The 16,381-nt window shown below is 44.7% G+C and overlaps 1 protein-coding gene across 2 annotated transcripts; it reads left to right on the top strand.

The window, feature by feature from the left end:
• Window positions 1-286: 286 nt before the first annotated feature.
• On the top strand, window positions 287-16,343 carry LOC149331873 (protein-cysteine N-palmitoyltransferase HHAT-like protein). Of its 2 annotated transcripts, XM_089556913.1 has the most exons (13): window positions 287-367; window positions 768-853; window positions 968-1,059; window positions 2,324-2,391; window positions 2,914-3,024; window positions 3,752-3,946; window positions 5,671-5,898; window positions 6,852-6,967; window positions 8,446-8,652; window positions 10,553-10,588; window positions 12,298-12,499; window positions 14,711-14,855; window positions 16,159-16,343. In XM_089556913.1, exons 2-13 carry the CDS (start codon window positions 780-782, stop codon window positions 16,275-16,277), a joined length of 1,593 nt encoding a protein of 530 aa, XP_089413039.1. In that variant the 5' UTR covers window positions 287-367; window positions 768-779; the 3' UTR covers window positions 16,278-16,343. The 2 variants fall into 2 exon arrangements, with proteins under 2 accessions (XP_089413039.1, XP_089413038.1); XM_089556912.1 differs by lacking the exon at window positions 287-367 and having other exon boundaries at window positions 431-853.
• The last annotated feature ends 38 nt before the right edge of the window (window positions 16,344-16,381 follow it).

Raw genomic sequence — 16,381 nt, 5'->3', positions numbered from 1 at the left:
TCAAACCGTGCTTCTAAATCCCCGTTTGATGGTGGACCGGCGCTGCGACGCGTGCAAAACCGTGCAGTTATTTTCTTGAGGCAAGAATAAGGCCTCGAAAGAAACGTATCATATTGACGCGCACTCCAATGCTGTGACATTAGACCTTTTCTCGACACATGTGCGCAGCGCCCAACTGGCGACCTTATCTCTCATGCCCTTTGTCTGACGAGCACTGCTCGAGACCTCCCAGCTGAAGCCTCTCGACTATGTCTTCACTCGGTCTCCGTCGCGAACAGTTGCGCAAAATAAATACATAAAACGAATATGACATCTCTTGCAGCTTCCTGGGTCGACACTTTTTTAGCCGTCTGCACATGTCAGTGAAGTAAGTAGCCAGGGGGCGTTGTTTTCTAGTTTTTATTTCATCACTTGTAAAAAAAAAAGGTAACTACAACAGTCATTTAGCGGATATTCTGCGTAACTAAAGGATGGTGGCTTTCTGCAAAGTAACAGAGGAACTTGATCAATTCTTTCCTTTATCGCGTGTCGCACTTTGGCAGAATCAATGCCGCTACAGCTTCTTCTCCAACCAGAAAGCGAAATATTTAACTGAGGCGTTTCTACTTTCCTCAGAAAAGCAGTTGTTCAACACAAACAGCCGGTATTTCTTAAACGTGTGTGCGTGTGCGCGCCTGTGTGTGTGTGCGAAAAGACAGTTCAAGAAGGAGGCGGCCGAGACTGAAAGCGGAACGATAAGGTCTTCTGTTGTTCTGCTGACGTCGCAGGTTATACGAGACATGCCTCCAAGCACAGGCACTGCGACTGAAAGAAAGCGGACTGCGAATTCGGAGCAACGCAGTGACACTCAGAGGTATGCTAGGTGCAGCATTCATGTTTAACCACTTTAAATGTGTTTGCTTGTGTAGCTTCTTCTTAGTGAGTCATATCGAGCACATGCTAATCCAGTCGCTCATCCCCTGGGCAGCTGGACGTGGAACTGTGTGATCCTTCTTCATTGGTTCATCGGTTGCTCAGCCTTCGCCTACGCAGTTTGGAGATATGCCACCGACAAAGCGAGTAAGTAAGAAACGCCACAACAACGCACGATATTACAGCAAAATAAAAACAAAATAAAATGTAAAGCATATTCATTAGCAACGAAGAGAAATGAATCAATCAATAAACATTGAATGATTGTTTACTTGTATTGACTAAGTGGCTAACAAGTACAAAATTAGATTGATTTTTTTATTAGGTTAAGCCAATCACATTACGTTCTCAGCGTTATCATCTTTGGTTCTCTCCTCTGCAAAGTACAAGGCTGATTAGACTGAAGCGATGGCCTCGTGCCTTGAGCACCCGCTCGCATGCGATAGGTGCGGAGTTCGGACCCCAGTGCCGCCGGGAGCTCGTCAGTTATGCAATCGGTACAAGCTTTTCCCTGGCCTGGTGCTCCGATCCTATATAGTGGAATGCTTAAAAAAGCGGTCTTTGACACTACCTTGTATAGAAAAAAAAGAAACCTTCAGCCATGGCGCTTTTTGGCCAAACTGCTCTTGCGTCAGTAAAATTTATCCTTTTCATAATAAAGAGAAAGAATGAAGGGAAGAAAGAAGGAAAGAAAGAAAAACTAAAAGAGCTTCGTCTCGATAAATGCACACACCATGTTTGAAAGGGTTATGGAAGTTCAGAAGGGAAGAAGTGCCGCTCAGGAATTCGATCCTGAAGACGGAAGTAGGCCTTATGAAATGACGCTTTATTTGTACAGCAGAAAAAGCTATTGCTTCGCGTTCAAAGGAGTCTTGTGGGTTGCTGCTGCTGCAGCGTTGCTGTGTGCCTTCCGCAGTGGCTCAGTGGCTTTTGCGATCGTATCCCCTTCACCCCTCCTGTATACCTTCCCTCTCAACATGGCTGAGGGGTCAACTGTCAGTAAGACAGTTCCTGTGCTAGTCTTTTCTTCATAACCCTCCCCCTTCTAGTGTTACTATGGAGTGCGCACACGGTAATGCTGCCTTACAGAAGTTTCTAGTTCAGTTTGACCAGTGTATTGAATGCATGTACTGTGACCACTGTGAATCTGTCGAGTGGAAATGGCCGTACATAACATTTATAGAGAATGTATTGTGTAAGGCATACGATATGCATTTTTTTATTCTCATGTGTTTTCTTTTGGGCTATATTCAGTCTCTAACGGACGGCATATTTGATCACAGTTTCGTTAAGAGAAATGGCTACTCCGACCAGTGACTGCTAAATTCTCTTCTTTTGCTCTATCAAATACTGCCCTCCTCTCTGTAAGTATGCGCTAACTACGCCTGTCTCTTTATCGCTGGTCTTTCAGACACGTCCCTTCCGAAAGAGATGCGGAGCGAATTCAGACCTAGTCCCTATGGTTTCGGGCGAAAGCAGGTATGTTACGTGTCATTCCCGATGACAACATGTACTCTAACATGTTTTGGTGCTGCAGATACAATGGTCATGCCGAGTGTAATGCGTAAAAATATTTTACATATCTCTCACAACATTATTGCGACCAAAAACGTAGCAGGTTTCTCGGGCGCCTATAGCTGTTATTCTCTTGCTGGACACCGTTGCAGTTTCCTGAAGACAGACGCCTACGGCGGCCTTGGTCGTGTCTTCTGTTTAAGAGTGTTGACCTCGCACTGTTTTTTTCAAAAGCAAACAGGTTGGATACAAAAAGCGTTGGATTACTGCAACAACGGCTTCTGATGGCATAGACGATATATGAGATCATCAGCGAAACATCACAAAAGCAATGAAGTGGTAGCGGTGTTGTGTCCAGTCACTTATTTCAGCTTGCTTTACGTGAGTGTTAGCGCCAGAGAGACCCAGGGATGTCGGCATTAAGTTTTTAGTTCATTTGTGGTTTATTATATCTTTCGTTATGTATACGCTGTCCCCGGTGCGCAGGACATGACGAACTTCGAATGGCAAATCGAGCGCTCGTTTGTCTTCACGACATGGAAGTGGCTCCTCGTCCATCCTCTGCTGGCGAGGGCGACGGTCTATGCTGCCCCGGCGGTGAGTTCCAGAAGCCGAACAACGACATTATTTTTGCTCGCACATTTTCGCCCCGCTTTTTCGTTGCGTAAGGACATCGGCAAGTTCACCTCCGTATAGCCTTACATACGAAGAAAGCCAAAAATCACTGAAACTAAGATAAGCACAGGAGAGTTCTTGAATTTTCGGCGTTTACCAATAAAGAAATTAATGGTGTAATAATTTTGTACATGAAAGGAGAAAACCCAACCACATGGCGCAGCTTGAATCCGAACCCACGGCCTCCACGTGTCGTGTACGGTGCTGTATACCAACTAAGCTATCTTCTACATTTGTTTGTCTATGTTTGTGGGGTTTAACGTCCCAAAGCGACTCAGGCTATGAGAGACGCCGTAGTGAAGGGCTCCGGAAATTTCAACCACCTGGGGATCTTTCACGTGCACTGACATCGCACAGTACACGGGCCTCTAGAATTTCTCCTCCAAAGAAATTCGACCGCTGCGGCCGGGATCGAACCCGCGTCTTTCGGGTCAGCACTTCTACATTTGAGCCCAATGGGTACTTGAACTCCCTTGGGCGTCCTGGGGACGTTTGAGACGTCCTGCGGATGTCCAGTGTAGTTTCAGTGCCCACTGGGAGTTTATCTGTGTTGCGTATAGTCTAACCTTAACAGTGTTCACTAGTGCAACCCTTGAGCATAGCGCCGCTCAAGCAACGACTCATGGTTTGCTTCCTCCACGCCCTGCAGTTGTTACCGATGTTCTACACTGGATACTCAGCCCTCTTCGTGATTTCGCTGCTGGGCCCGGAAGTGGCGGCCGTCTTCTTGATCCTGCACGCACTCTTCTTCGTCGTGGCCAGCATACGAGCACCGTTGCTCTGCTACGCCACAGCTTTCCTAGTCCTCGTCATAAAATTCTCACTGCCGGACAGCTTCAGACAGGTGAGCTTATCTCATCCTCACTTAGTTTCCCGTTCTAAGCAGCTTGAGTTTACCACTGTAACGTTATAACGCTGAGAACGGAAGACACAATTAGTGCAAGAAACATTATGTAAGCCAGTGCATGAATCAGAGCCTAATTAGAGTGCAAGAAATAAACCATCGCAAGTCTACAAGAGGCACTTTGCGCAGAAAATGTCCTCCGGCACTACTCAAGCTCGCAAAGGAATCAAGGAACAAATTTAATTTGTACCTTGCGCAAAACGCGCTTGGCAACCGTGATCCCGGCGACCTTCCCTCCGTTTCTGTGCGAACTTAATGTTTTATCTACGTGCAAGACCTAAATACTGTTTCAATGCACAAAATAAGTGTCATTGGAAACAAGGTCACTGCAGCCTTTCGAAACTAGCCTACCTTCATTGGCAAGGCGAAGTTTTACAGGTCACGATTACTCAGTTTGACTTGAGTGGCGCATTCGTGTACTTGTATTGTTTTCTTTGGAATGGCATACTTCTAGAGGCGTTGCCTGCGTATCTTGACTTCCGTCTGCGGTGTCAATATAAGCGCACAGCAAGTAATATAATCGAGTTGCAAATATTAAGAGGTTTTAAAATCAGTGTAACGTTTGTTATTCTCTCAGGAAACGTCTCATACGAAACAATGCGGCTCTTGAGCACTTTTAACTTTAAAGTTTTTTAAGTGCGCTTTAGAGGTTACAGCGTTATCAAATCACCAACGAAACTCTTTTTACCACACAGCACAGATTTCTCTGGTAGATACATACTGAAAAAATTCGCGCAGAAAGACGAGGACAAAGCAAAGACAAACACAAGGACGAGTGCTCGTCCTCCTTGTTATCTCTGCTTAGTCCTTGTCTTTTTGCGCAATTTTTTCCAGTGTGCATATCAACCAACTAGCCAAACTTTCTGCTCTCCTCTCTAGTAGACACCGTGCAGTGCGAAGAGCCCTCACTAATAATGACGCTACGTTGATTCTCTCTCACAGGCATAAATATGTATCTATTGACTTAAAAAAGTTAGCAATAATCACCAGGGCTAAGGCACTTTCACTCATTTTAAGCAAAATACGCCGCAAAATATCTTTCGCCGGTGTAAAATGAATCACTTAGCCGATAAGTAAGGGACAGCTCAGTTTCCCCCGCACTGTTTTGTCGCCATATGTCAGATTAGAAAACAGAGTCCCATAAGACGTGATAATCGTTCTGTCCGTCTTGTCGCGGTCTTGTTGTCATGACCACAAGAGCCATGAGGAAGCTCATGAAACGGCTCGGATTGTGAACGGCTCCAGGTTTCACGTCCATGGGTTTCTATTTGTAGTTAAAGTAATATCATAGCCGTATAGTCACTATGTAGGGACGTAGCCAAAAGTCAGAGAGGTACAGCAAAGCCATCTTGTTCTTGTTTTCTGTTCTTGCGGGGCAGGTAGTTGTAGCGAAAAATATTCGCTAGTGAACAAATTTAAGTATAATGTCTTTGTCTACGACCTACCCAGAAAAATAACACGTTGTTGTATCAGCTCGTAGCTAATTTCAAACAGCGCAGCATGGAATGCCGGCTGCCATCAAGTCTTCCTTCGTAGTCAGACGCGTCGTCATGTAAAAACGCTGTGCTAAAACTCCTCGATGGTGGTTGGGCTTTTTCTACACCGCGTTCATGCAAACAATTAAGTGTACAGTGCTTACTTTTACCTTCCACTTCGGTCTTCAGCTCCTGTACTTTCGATATGGTGCCCTGGGCTACATGGTGATCATGGCCGTCGTCCAGTGGACCTTGCTGCGCTGTCTCAGCTTCAGCCTCGACTTCATCCACGCAGACTGCACAGCTCGCCAGCGCATATCACGAGGACCGCCGTACTGGAAGACGCTAGCATACGTCTTCTACCTGCCGCCTCTTTACCTGGGACCTATGCAGAACTACGATGACTTCGAATCCCAGGTACATCGTACTGTGTGCAAAACAGACTGTTAAAGGAACCTTAAACTTCAACGTAGTATATGCCTATATCCACAGATTTCCTTTCATAATTATGCAGATTTATCAAGAAAAAATTCTACACAGACACTTAAGACTGATTACTTGTGGGAATGCAAAAGCATGTCGTGGACGCAAGAAGTAAATGTTTGGTTGCATTTGCTGAGTTTGCTTCAGGCGATCAGCCTTTTGTTTTTGTTTTTTTTTTAAGTATGACCCACTCCACAAACACAAGCGCGTATGACACTACTCGGAAGGCTGTACGAAGAACGATTGCCTCACAATTTTGATGTGAAAATCTGGGAGGCATAGAACTGAAGGTGCATATGTCGTAGGTTCCAATCCCTGTAGCAAGCTAGCCTTCGATTTTACTAGCACAAGTAAACAATATTCTACAATAAATCGCATGACACCGCACGGAACGCTGTACGACAAATGGTTGCGTCATAATTTTAGTGCGATTGTCACCGCAGAAATGACGCCACATGGACTTCGGCCAGTAGCGTGTACATATAGACAAACGATATGTGTAAGATTGTTCGAAGTGGCGGTGCTCGGCTTACTGTGTGCGTCATACGGCCACTTCATGACGTCACCCTTTTTGCTTGCCATCGCTTAAATTTTCTGCACCAATCGCGAGTACACATACAGACGCCGCCGGGTTTTCTTGTAATTAGACTAGTAATGTTTTCGCATTAAAATGAGAAGCTTTCATCATGTCGACTAGAAGGCCGATTTTCTGCATACAGAGTCATTAAGGTTTTGAGATAAGCAGTCTCTTTGGCTTGTTCTCGCAAAATTATTTCGCGAAAAACCACGCTCAGGTCGAGGCAATACAGCTGTCACTCGGTGCCCAGAGTTTTGCGAATTGCTGTGTCGTGATGATTTGTAGCGATGTATTTTTTTCTTTTCTTCAGATAGACAAACGGAGGCCAGACTTGACGCCATTGGAGATAGCTGCCATCTTCGGGAGGCTGCTCCGAAGTGGGGTCCACTTCCTCCTCGTTGAGGGGTTCACTCACTACTTTTACAGGTCGGGAACAGTATTTGTCTAGTACTTCTACAAACAGTGAGCCTAATGCTTCACTTATTTGTCGCTGCCGCAAGTTTTGGGCAGTAGAAATGACAAATTGCTGGAGGTACAAAATTTCTGCTTCGTGTTCTCTCTTTTTAATGATGTGGATCATCGCACACAATGAGTGTGGCCAGCTAATTAATTTAAATTAAATCTCTTCTCCTACGTAGTTTCCGTTTCAGCTGCAGAATGATGTCTCTGCACAATGGTTCTCAACCTAAATAGGCTGAGGGTATATAAGGCTAGCAAACTCTTAAAAATATTCAATGCTTTCTCGTTTTGTTTCACTACAACCTTTACTCTTGCATGCCGCAGGAGTCGGATTGCTATTTAGTGAAAAAGCAGCTTTTGTACTGCAGTTTCATCATCCCGATCAAAATCCAAATCCTACTTTTGACGTCACAGCCCCCTATTCGGCTAATGAAACCAGAACTCAAGCTACATCGGAGAAGTCATTTGACTACAAATTATCTACTAGGCGCATGCAAGCTTGATACATTAATTCATGTTTACTCATCTCATATACATCACTATGAACAATAACACCGAGCGATAAAAAAAGAAGCGTACATCTACGGTGTCTAACGGTATCTAAGCGTACATCGTGGCCCAAGTGCAGCTTTAGCACATGAAGTTAATGTCAGAAGGAAAAGTGGTGTACACCACTCGACCTTTGCTTATACTTAATTTTAGCCTACTTGCCAGCAGCGCCAACAGACGATTGATGCGAGGACTTGAAAGCTCTTATATAGAGGCATGCCGGTTTGCCCCGTCGAACGTAAAACTGGGCGAGTTGATGGCAATGAACAGCGCAAAAGGACCCGGACGTTTTCGTGGAGGGCCTCACTCACCACTTTTACAGGTCGTCAGGGCTTCGTGTGCCTGTTTCTTTCTTCGTGTCCTTTTGAGCTTTTATTATGCTAAACCGGTTTGCTGATTTCGTTCCATAACGCCCTGCTGGACGAAAACAAGGAAGACACATCAAACAACGGTACAGGCGCCAACTCTAGGCTGACAGCTTGATACGACAGTATGGTCGTATGGGGTTGTATGTGCCCCACCATTGTATGTACCAACCTCACTACCGCGTCAACCTGCCAGTCACGAGTTGGGACCAGCCCCGTTGTGTTCATGTGCCTTCCTGATCCTTGTCTGCTTTGCGGCGTCCTCGGAATCCACTTTAGTTATGAACCAACTTGCACAAACCAAAGTACCACTTTACGAGAACGTCAGGAGGTGTCAGCGGACGAGTTACCTTTAACGTACACCACTTCTCTTCAAGTTAGTACGATTATATGAAAAAAAAAAAACCTTTGTTTCCTTAATTTAGCGAGGCTTTGTTTTAGTTTATTTTTTCATTTGAAGTATACTTGTTTTAAAAGAGCCAGGAACCACGTAAACGACGCAGTGACCTTACGCTCTCCGCCAACACGCAGTTCGGCCATGTCCAACCAATCATGGATGGTCGAAAGACTGAGCCTCAGCAGCCTTCTGGGCTACGGGCTGGCTCTATACTTTTTCTTCTTCCTGCGCTACGTGTTCTGCTACGGCTTCGCCGGATCCCTGGCCCGTGCCGAAGGCGTCGAACTGCCGCCGCACTCCAAGTGCATTGCGAGAATGCATCGGTGCTCGCATTTCTGGAGGTGGGTATCCAGTGCAGTTTCATTAACTCCTAAGTAAAACTGAACAGTACACCAAATCTCCAACATAATAACACCCACTGAGCACTGTGAATGGGTAACAACCGGGTAGCAGAAGATACTATGTGGCTAGACTATGAAGGAAGACAGTATCCAAGAGGTTATTATTTAAGTCCAAAATTTCTCTAGTTGTTGAAATTTTCTATGCAGAGGAATGTTCAGGGCATTATACGCGCTAAATATTATGCCCGATCTCTTTGATTCAATCGACAGTCTACTCGACGCATGTAGTGATTGTTGGCTGAAAAGTAGCAGGAAGAGAAGAGGTGAAAGTATCGTAACTAACCCGTTTAACGGTGGCACCTCAACCATCCCGCCGCCTACTGAAAAGCCAATACAGAGAGATTTGTTCGCAGGTTGTCATGAACCATGTAGAGAATAGATTGGGTAAAAATTCTTATGAACACTGTATAAGGTAGGGTGCATCTATACCAGCTCGGCGGCCTAGTGTGGATACCAGTGTCTCTAAAGATGAGGCTCGTCCTAAGATGAGGAACACAGAGGTAGTAACGAAAAAAGGCTCTAGGGTACCCTGCTCGTGAAACTGCGTGCCATCCATCGACAAAAGACAGGGATGGAGTGCGCACTATAAAGGCCGATTAAAAAAAATGGCTCAGGCTTAGCTAAGGTTAAGCCTAGTCAGATGAGAAGCATATTGATGGCTAGGCTTGGTAATACATGGCTTTCCTTGGTTGAATACTTGGTCATTTTTAATACAACCACTAGAAGTGTAGCAAGGATTGCCGTGGCAGCGGCACGCTGAAGCTTTCGCTTCTCGTTCAAATCAGCCCTGCTTCTAGGCGGCATCCCAACACCTGGCCGCCTCGTAAGTGCCCGGAGAGCGAGGCAAGCTCAGCTTTATACTGCTGCTGTAGCGTCACGTGGTCAGCCGCCGCGCCTCTGATGTGGAGCCTCCACGGCGCGGCCGACCGCGCGAGCCGGCAGCCCATCTCTCCTCTGCTGTGACGTCATGTTGTCACGTGGTGTCACGTGGTCACGCTAAAGGTCAATGGTAGCTCCACCGCCGCGCTCGACGGGCTGTAGTGTAGCTCTAGTAATATGCTTCGCATAAAAATTCTTAGTCGGTTTGCGGTGGAAAAAGACCTCACCGTAAGTGTAAGCGCCTATAGCATTGTCAGCAGCACTGCTAGAGCAGCCTCGCTCTTTACCCAGCAACAGACCCATGCTCACCCTTGCAGCAAAGAGGCACGTTAAGTAGCGGGAGGGGTAAGACCCGCAAGAAAGGGGACGCCCGCCCAGCTAGGATAGGAAGGATCAAAGTTTTTGCAGAATATGTGCCCTTCTGGAGCCCCACGTGTATCGATTCGTTTTACTGGTAGAAGGAGCTAAAACGTAGCTACGTACGGCCTCCGTTTAAATGCGTACAATATGCACTTTGCAAGCCCCGAAAAGCACTTCTAGCACCGTTGCTGATGCTGTTAAATAGCTGCCATTATTTGTGACAATCGAAAGAAGTTTGGATCTGCATCAACAATGTACTCATTTTTATGCAGATCCCACCACATAACTGCACGGCATATTTACCGAAATTATCGATCCACTGCTGGTCATTAGCTCCAACAATACGCGATTCCTAATCATGATGACGTAATAACTTGGACGCATTTTTATATATACGAGCATTCAGGGACCTTTTTCGGAACAGAGCACTGTATTAGCATTTTTTTTTCTCGGTGTTAGTAAGCAATCAAAAAACTTCACTAAATGTTTGAGGCATACCGATCGGTCTCTCTCAGATACAAGCACGAAATGGGAAATGATTTCTTCAGGGTGCATGAAACAGGGCTCATCAAAAACCTGTATTTTAATTGTTTACTTGCAGGTACTTTGACCGCGGCATGCACTTATGGATTAGAAAGTAAGTGTTTTTCTGTTCTCCAGATTTCTTTGGTATTAAGTAATCGTTTAGCCCACAAAATCTTGTTTTTCTCAGTTAGATCATGCAATCTCTTGGCATTAGAAAAGCATTAAACCCTCCTCAGGATAACTGAATAGACTCGTAGTGGCAAACAAACTTTTCTTACAAAAAAAAAATGGTCCTGTAGCACACAGAGGTTCACTGTCATGCGTAAAAATGTTATCGTATGTAGGGGTTGCTCCACCACAACCGTTTTTTTCTAAAAGAAGGCATGGAATACCGCACATAAAAAGTAGGTACCAGGACACAGTTATTTACGGAAGGTCTCATAAGAAAATTAAAACAGTTACATTTGAAATGACCAGGCTAGAGCGTAATGAACAAAACGCAAGCAAAATTCGATGCGCTCATCACATGCCATTGTTATATAGCTCAGGAGATTTAGTAGAGCGAAATATTACAGGTGTTACAAGGCACAGCATTTAGGGAGCTGCGGAAATTAAAACGATAAAGATTATAATGAGAGCATTGTTTTTAGCGGTACAACTAGACTTTTTAGAATTTCCGTTTATATCATTGAGAGGTTCCCAGGCACAGTGCCTCCCACATATTTAAGCCAGGCATACACCTTCGCATTTTCGCCAGCAACTTATCTGTTTCCATTTCTTGTGAAGTTTTCACTCCTCACATCATTGGACAGTGAACAGCTATACAGTGACAGCTGTTGATGCGACGTTCGGCGAAACTATGCCCCGTCGATTATGTCGTTGCCGTCCGCACGCCGCACCCCACACCCCATGTGGGCACCCACTACCCCCATGACTACTTAATGCACCCGACTACTCTAACACTTAGCACGAGGAATTCACCCGTGCTTATGCGTGGTACTGATGCAAACGCAGTGCAGCGGGGTAAGCTCAACAGACATCCCACACACTTACTGAAAGCTCCGATTGGCACCGCAATTTCATTCATTCATTCATTCATTCATTCCTTCATTCATTTATTGGTCTTTGTTGCTTTACAAATGTACGCAAACACTCCTCGGACCCATAGCCAACGGCTAGTAACGGGTCCAATAGAAAAAAAGTATACAAGCATGCAGGTAACAATATACCAAAATAAAGACAGCAAGTTAGTATAAAGAAGGCTATGCATCACTCTCAACACTTGTAAGAGCATCAACAAAAGAAACACATATATTACATATTATATAAACTAAAAACTTACAGATCAAACAAAACGCGTAGAACTTACACAAAAATTAAGGCATCACAAAAAGCTAGAGGAAAATAGCTGTTAACTATTTACAAAACATCACAAGGGTACAAGAAGAGGATAAAATGATTTCATGGCACACTTTTTAATCACAAAACATTTTCAGAATAGACGCAAATGTATAAATCTATAAATAAATCAAGGCATCAGGTTTCGGCTACATGCAAATAATATCAGGCAAATATCTAAGACGACTAGTAAAAAAATGAAAGTATGAACTCAAAGTGTGTCATTCTTTTTAAGGTAATAATTTTTTATTCCAATGGAAAAATTGTAGGCAGTCTTTAGGTCATGTGGTAGATTATTCCAAATTTTTCAATGACAGCACCACCTTGGCTGTCATTGAAATCCACACTGCATAAGGGTACACATCCGGTGAATTCGAGCAGTCATTTGCAGGCCATTTCCCATTGTCAACCTTGCATACGCAGGTACGTTTACAATGCCCTGGTCGGTGAAAGAAAAGGCGCCATCTGGATTCTGTCCGGCACAACGGTGGCGTTCGGATTCAGCTGGTTGTGGCACGGCATGGATGACGTGGCCACCTTATGGTCCGTGCTTAGCGTGTTCGGCATCGCAACGGAGGTCCTCGCAGCTGAGGCCTGGAAGACGAGGCCCATCAGGAACTTTGAGGTGCGCATAACATTTCGGATGTCAGGGAGACGCACATTGCTTTTCAAACACAGGGACACTTATGTCTTTCAGCCGCCGCGGTGGCTCAGTGGTTACGGTGCTCGGCTGCTGACCCGAAGAACGCGGGTTCGATCACGGCTGTGGCGGCCGAATTTCGATGGAGGCGCAATCCTAGAGGCCCGTGTACTGTGCGATGTCAGTGCACGTTAAAGAACCCCAGGTGGTCGAAACTTCCGGAGCCCGTCACTACGTCGTCTCTCATAGCCTGGGTCGCTTTGGGACGTTCAACGCCGTATACCAAACCAAACCAAGCCAAACTTATGTCATTCAAGCGGCACTTCGTCGCGTCGGGCGCAGGGGCACTCGAAAGTTCGCTTGCTGTGGTTCTTATGGTTTTCATATTCAGTCTTTTTAATAAGCTCGCTATTAGTGTTGCCTAAATATTTCACAAGATGAAGCCTATGGTAGTAAAAGATTGGAGTCACGCAACGACCGTTCCGAAGCTACATAAGCCAGAAATATTTCAATGTTACAGAAACCACATAGAGGATGAAAGAACAGTAAACTGTGAATGCATTATGCACTGCAAAGAAATTGTGAGAAAAGCGACTACAAGGATCCGCTGCCCACTGCTCCGAAATTTATTGTTTTTGTCATCAGGATTGAAGTCATCAGCATAATGATGTTCATACAGATTGAGAACGAATAACGACAAAGGCAGGCCACCACTCTACAGGACACAGCGCCCACTAGCCTCAGAAGTGGGAAGACCCAGAAAACCAGTGAAAGGAAATTAAAAGGATCCGACTGCGTAATCAAAGAGAAACAGAGAAACCCGGATTCCTGCAGCAAAAGCACTAAATAAGGATAGAAAGAATGACGCATCGGCCTCGCCAAAAGGAACAGAGCGCTGCAGATAAGCCACACTTACATGCACCTATCATGTTCATAGAAGCTCAGAAAATCTCAAATCGCGAACTTGAGTTAGTGCGACATAGGCGATGTCCACGCGAGTTTATACGTGCAAACGAATCTGCTCCTTATAGACTTACTACTTCATGGGCCACAGCACGAAACGGTGAACTGATTACTTCATAGGGCTCAGCACAAAAAGGTGAAATGGATGAGCATCAACTTGCAGCTGCTTATTCCAAAAAAGAACACGCTTACATATTAACTTCTTGGAAACTTCCCATAAAACAAACAAATAAAACACCACACATTTTTTGTCAGAAAAGTTCTTCAAAGTAAAAACTTTTATTTAAAGTTCTTCACCGTTCATTACTTAGAGTAAATAACAGTTGTAGGTCGCGCTTGTTCCGTCTACCTTTCTGTGCGGTCCTATGTTTGCGTCATAAAGTAATCTTCCTACCACGATTAGATATCCAGCCCCAAACCAAGCGCGGCTAAGAACCTCCTACTGTTTGCTAATATAACCTAGCCTCTCGTCGGAAAATTTCTGTGAGGATTAACTGTGGAAATCCAAGTTTTATGTGGGAAGTGCTAATTAGACACGAATCCTTTAAACCGAATTTCGAAGAATAACGAAGAGGACACCACTCTGTCCTAATGCATAATAAATGCTCCTTAGGCCGTTTCGGAATTGGGGAACATGTACTAAATTTTAGGGATGCAACCGATTTCTAGCGTATTGCCCTCATCGGAAAATTTGCACAAGGATTGCTCGGTTGCCGTAAATAGAGATCATGCCCTTATGTTTTGCTTTAATGGGACAAAAATAACGAAATGGTACGGGGCTGCAAGATGCAAGCAAGTTTCAGGGTTGGTATACTCTTCCTGACAAAATTCATAGACCTTCACCTTAATCGAAACTAACAAAATCATTGGGCCAGCGTTTTGTGATGATTCTTTTATTGGTAGACTCTTGCAGATTTTTTTCATTCAACGACCCTGCCGTTGTTACTGCAGGAGATTAACCCTATTTGCTAGCCTTGGGGCCTCATGCGATATCACTATCTACTGCGTCAGCACAAGGCAGGACGTTAAACTGTAAAAAAAACTGTTAGAAAATATAGCTTCTGGGCAAGGACACACGCTATTGATCATAGGTAGATGCATCGTGACACACTACAAATCAATATTCTTTTTTATACACAAAAAAGCAGAAGCACTGAGCAATGGAAGTGGTGAGAAAAAAATATAAATGATGGTTGCCCACGGGTCTGTACTTTTTCTTGCGAATTTCTACAGATGAGATACCTCACCACGCCTCAAAGGACGCGGGTGGCCGAAGCAGTGCTGGGCTCTCCCCACTACCTCCTCACCCTCTGCGCCTGCATCTTCCACCTGGCCGAAATGGACGTCTGTATAATCCTGTGCAGGAGGATCCTGCTCGGTAAGGTCTACATAATGAAGGACACCGACAATATCTCGCAATGTCGTCACCTCACAGGCGCCCATAAATACATTAAAAAACATTACAACAAACTCACATCAAGCAGGATCCTAGAAGCACGTCAGGAGAGGGAACGAAACCTTATCTTTTTCCTTTGGAAGCAACATACACAAATAATGCTTACTGGCTCTAGTAACCAAAGGCAAAGGAACGTTGTCGTCGCCTCCGTAACTTGAAAGATGGCTTAGGGCATCTGCAGAAAGATCCATGAAAGAAATTACGACCGGAGTCACGCTCACAAAGATCAAAAGGCTTAGAAAGAAGTTCTAGCTTTATTTAACAACGTGTCACCCCGGGCGAGATCTCAAAGTAACAGTGGACAGTGCAGATAAAGGGGCTGAAAGTGAAAGAACGGGAATAGATAAGGCTCTCGTAATGACATATGTAGCTGCAAAGGGAGTACTGAGCACATCGCTACTGCAAAGAATCCAATGTGGCTGCCAATGGAAATTGTTATGATAGTCACAACACATTATCGCAAGAGTTCGGCGGCCCTCAAGAAATATACAACAGGCTATAGGTATTAAAGAGCAGCTGTTGGACCAGAGGATGGTTGGAGGCTCAGGAAAAAAGGATCACTGCAGCATTAAGGGAAGTTCGAAAACATGGCGATCTATTTTCTAAAAGAATACGCCACGTAATTTTCACTAATTCCAAGATTCCGTGTTTTCTCCTAAGCACTGTTAATGTGTTACAGAATTTTTTAAATAAAAATTAGTGTGTTAAAATGTTCTACAGCCTGGTTGCAAGCGCTGACGCTTATTGTGCAGCTGTATCAAACATGGCGGCTTGCCGCTTCGAAATAACAAAATATTCACTTCTTATACTGTCCGTAAAGCTACTACTGCCGCTCCCACCTTTGAATTGCTATCATGAATTTCGTTGGTCTGAAACTGCAAACCTTGTTTTAAAAACCTATAAACTCTATATACAATCTATATTTCGCTGCTTTGAGCTTAACTTATGTCGTAATTATTTAAGAAGCACAAACTAATAACTCCCTAAGATTATTGCTAGAGTTCATGAAGGGATGGGGCGCTATCAGCACATGGGCAGTACAGCTTTACTAGTAGTTTAATTGAAGTATGCCCCTTTTTAGTCAAGACTGGAATATGACGAAGAGCAAAAGGCTTGAAGAGTAGCCTCAACCCGGAAGCAGAACTTATGGATGTCACTGCTCTACCTGTATGCCCTGTCATTACTCGTCGGTTTTGCTTAACCTTCTGCACTTCTCGAATTGCAGGCTTCCCGTTCCCCCTCGTGCCCGTATTGGTTGTCCTCTACACAGGCTGCTTCGTTGCACCAGATGTAATGAAGTGGGAAACGGCGGCGAAATCAAGACGGAAAGAAGCCTCCTCTTAGCAGCTCGAAAACAATGCGCAGAGAACAACACCTGGGACTGAGGGATTAAAGCTGAATGCTTGCTTGCTTGCTTTCTTGTCGAAAACACTCTTCATCCACATTGT

This window comes from Amblyomma mixtum, chromosome 8 (genome assembly GCF_055824585.1).
Source record: "Amblyomma mixtum isolate Tamu chromosome 8, ASM5582458v1, whole genome shotgun sequence".
Lineage (NCBI taxonomy): Eukaryota > Metazoa > Arthropoda > Arachnida > Ixodida > Ixodidae > Amblyomma > Amblyomma mixtum.
This window is presented reverse-complemented; position numbering and strand designations above follow the sequence as displayed.

Coding starts and splice junctions, on each gene's coding strand:
- LOC149331873 (XM_089556912.1), top strand. CDS start 471: ATGGTGGCTTTCTGCAAAGTAACAGAGGAACTTGATCAATTCTTTCCT. Junction 3,947..5,670: donor TGCCGGACAGCTTCAGACAG/GTGAGCTTATCT, acceptor TTCGGTCTTCAG/CTCCTGTACTTTCGATATGG. Junction 8,653..10,552: donor CGGTGCTCGCATTTCTGGAG/GTGGGTATCCAG, acceptor GTTTACTTGCAG/GTACTTTGACCGCGGCATGC.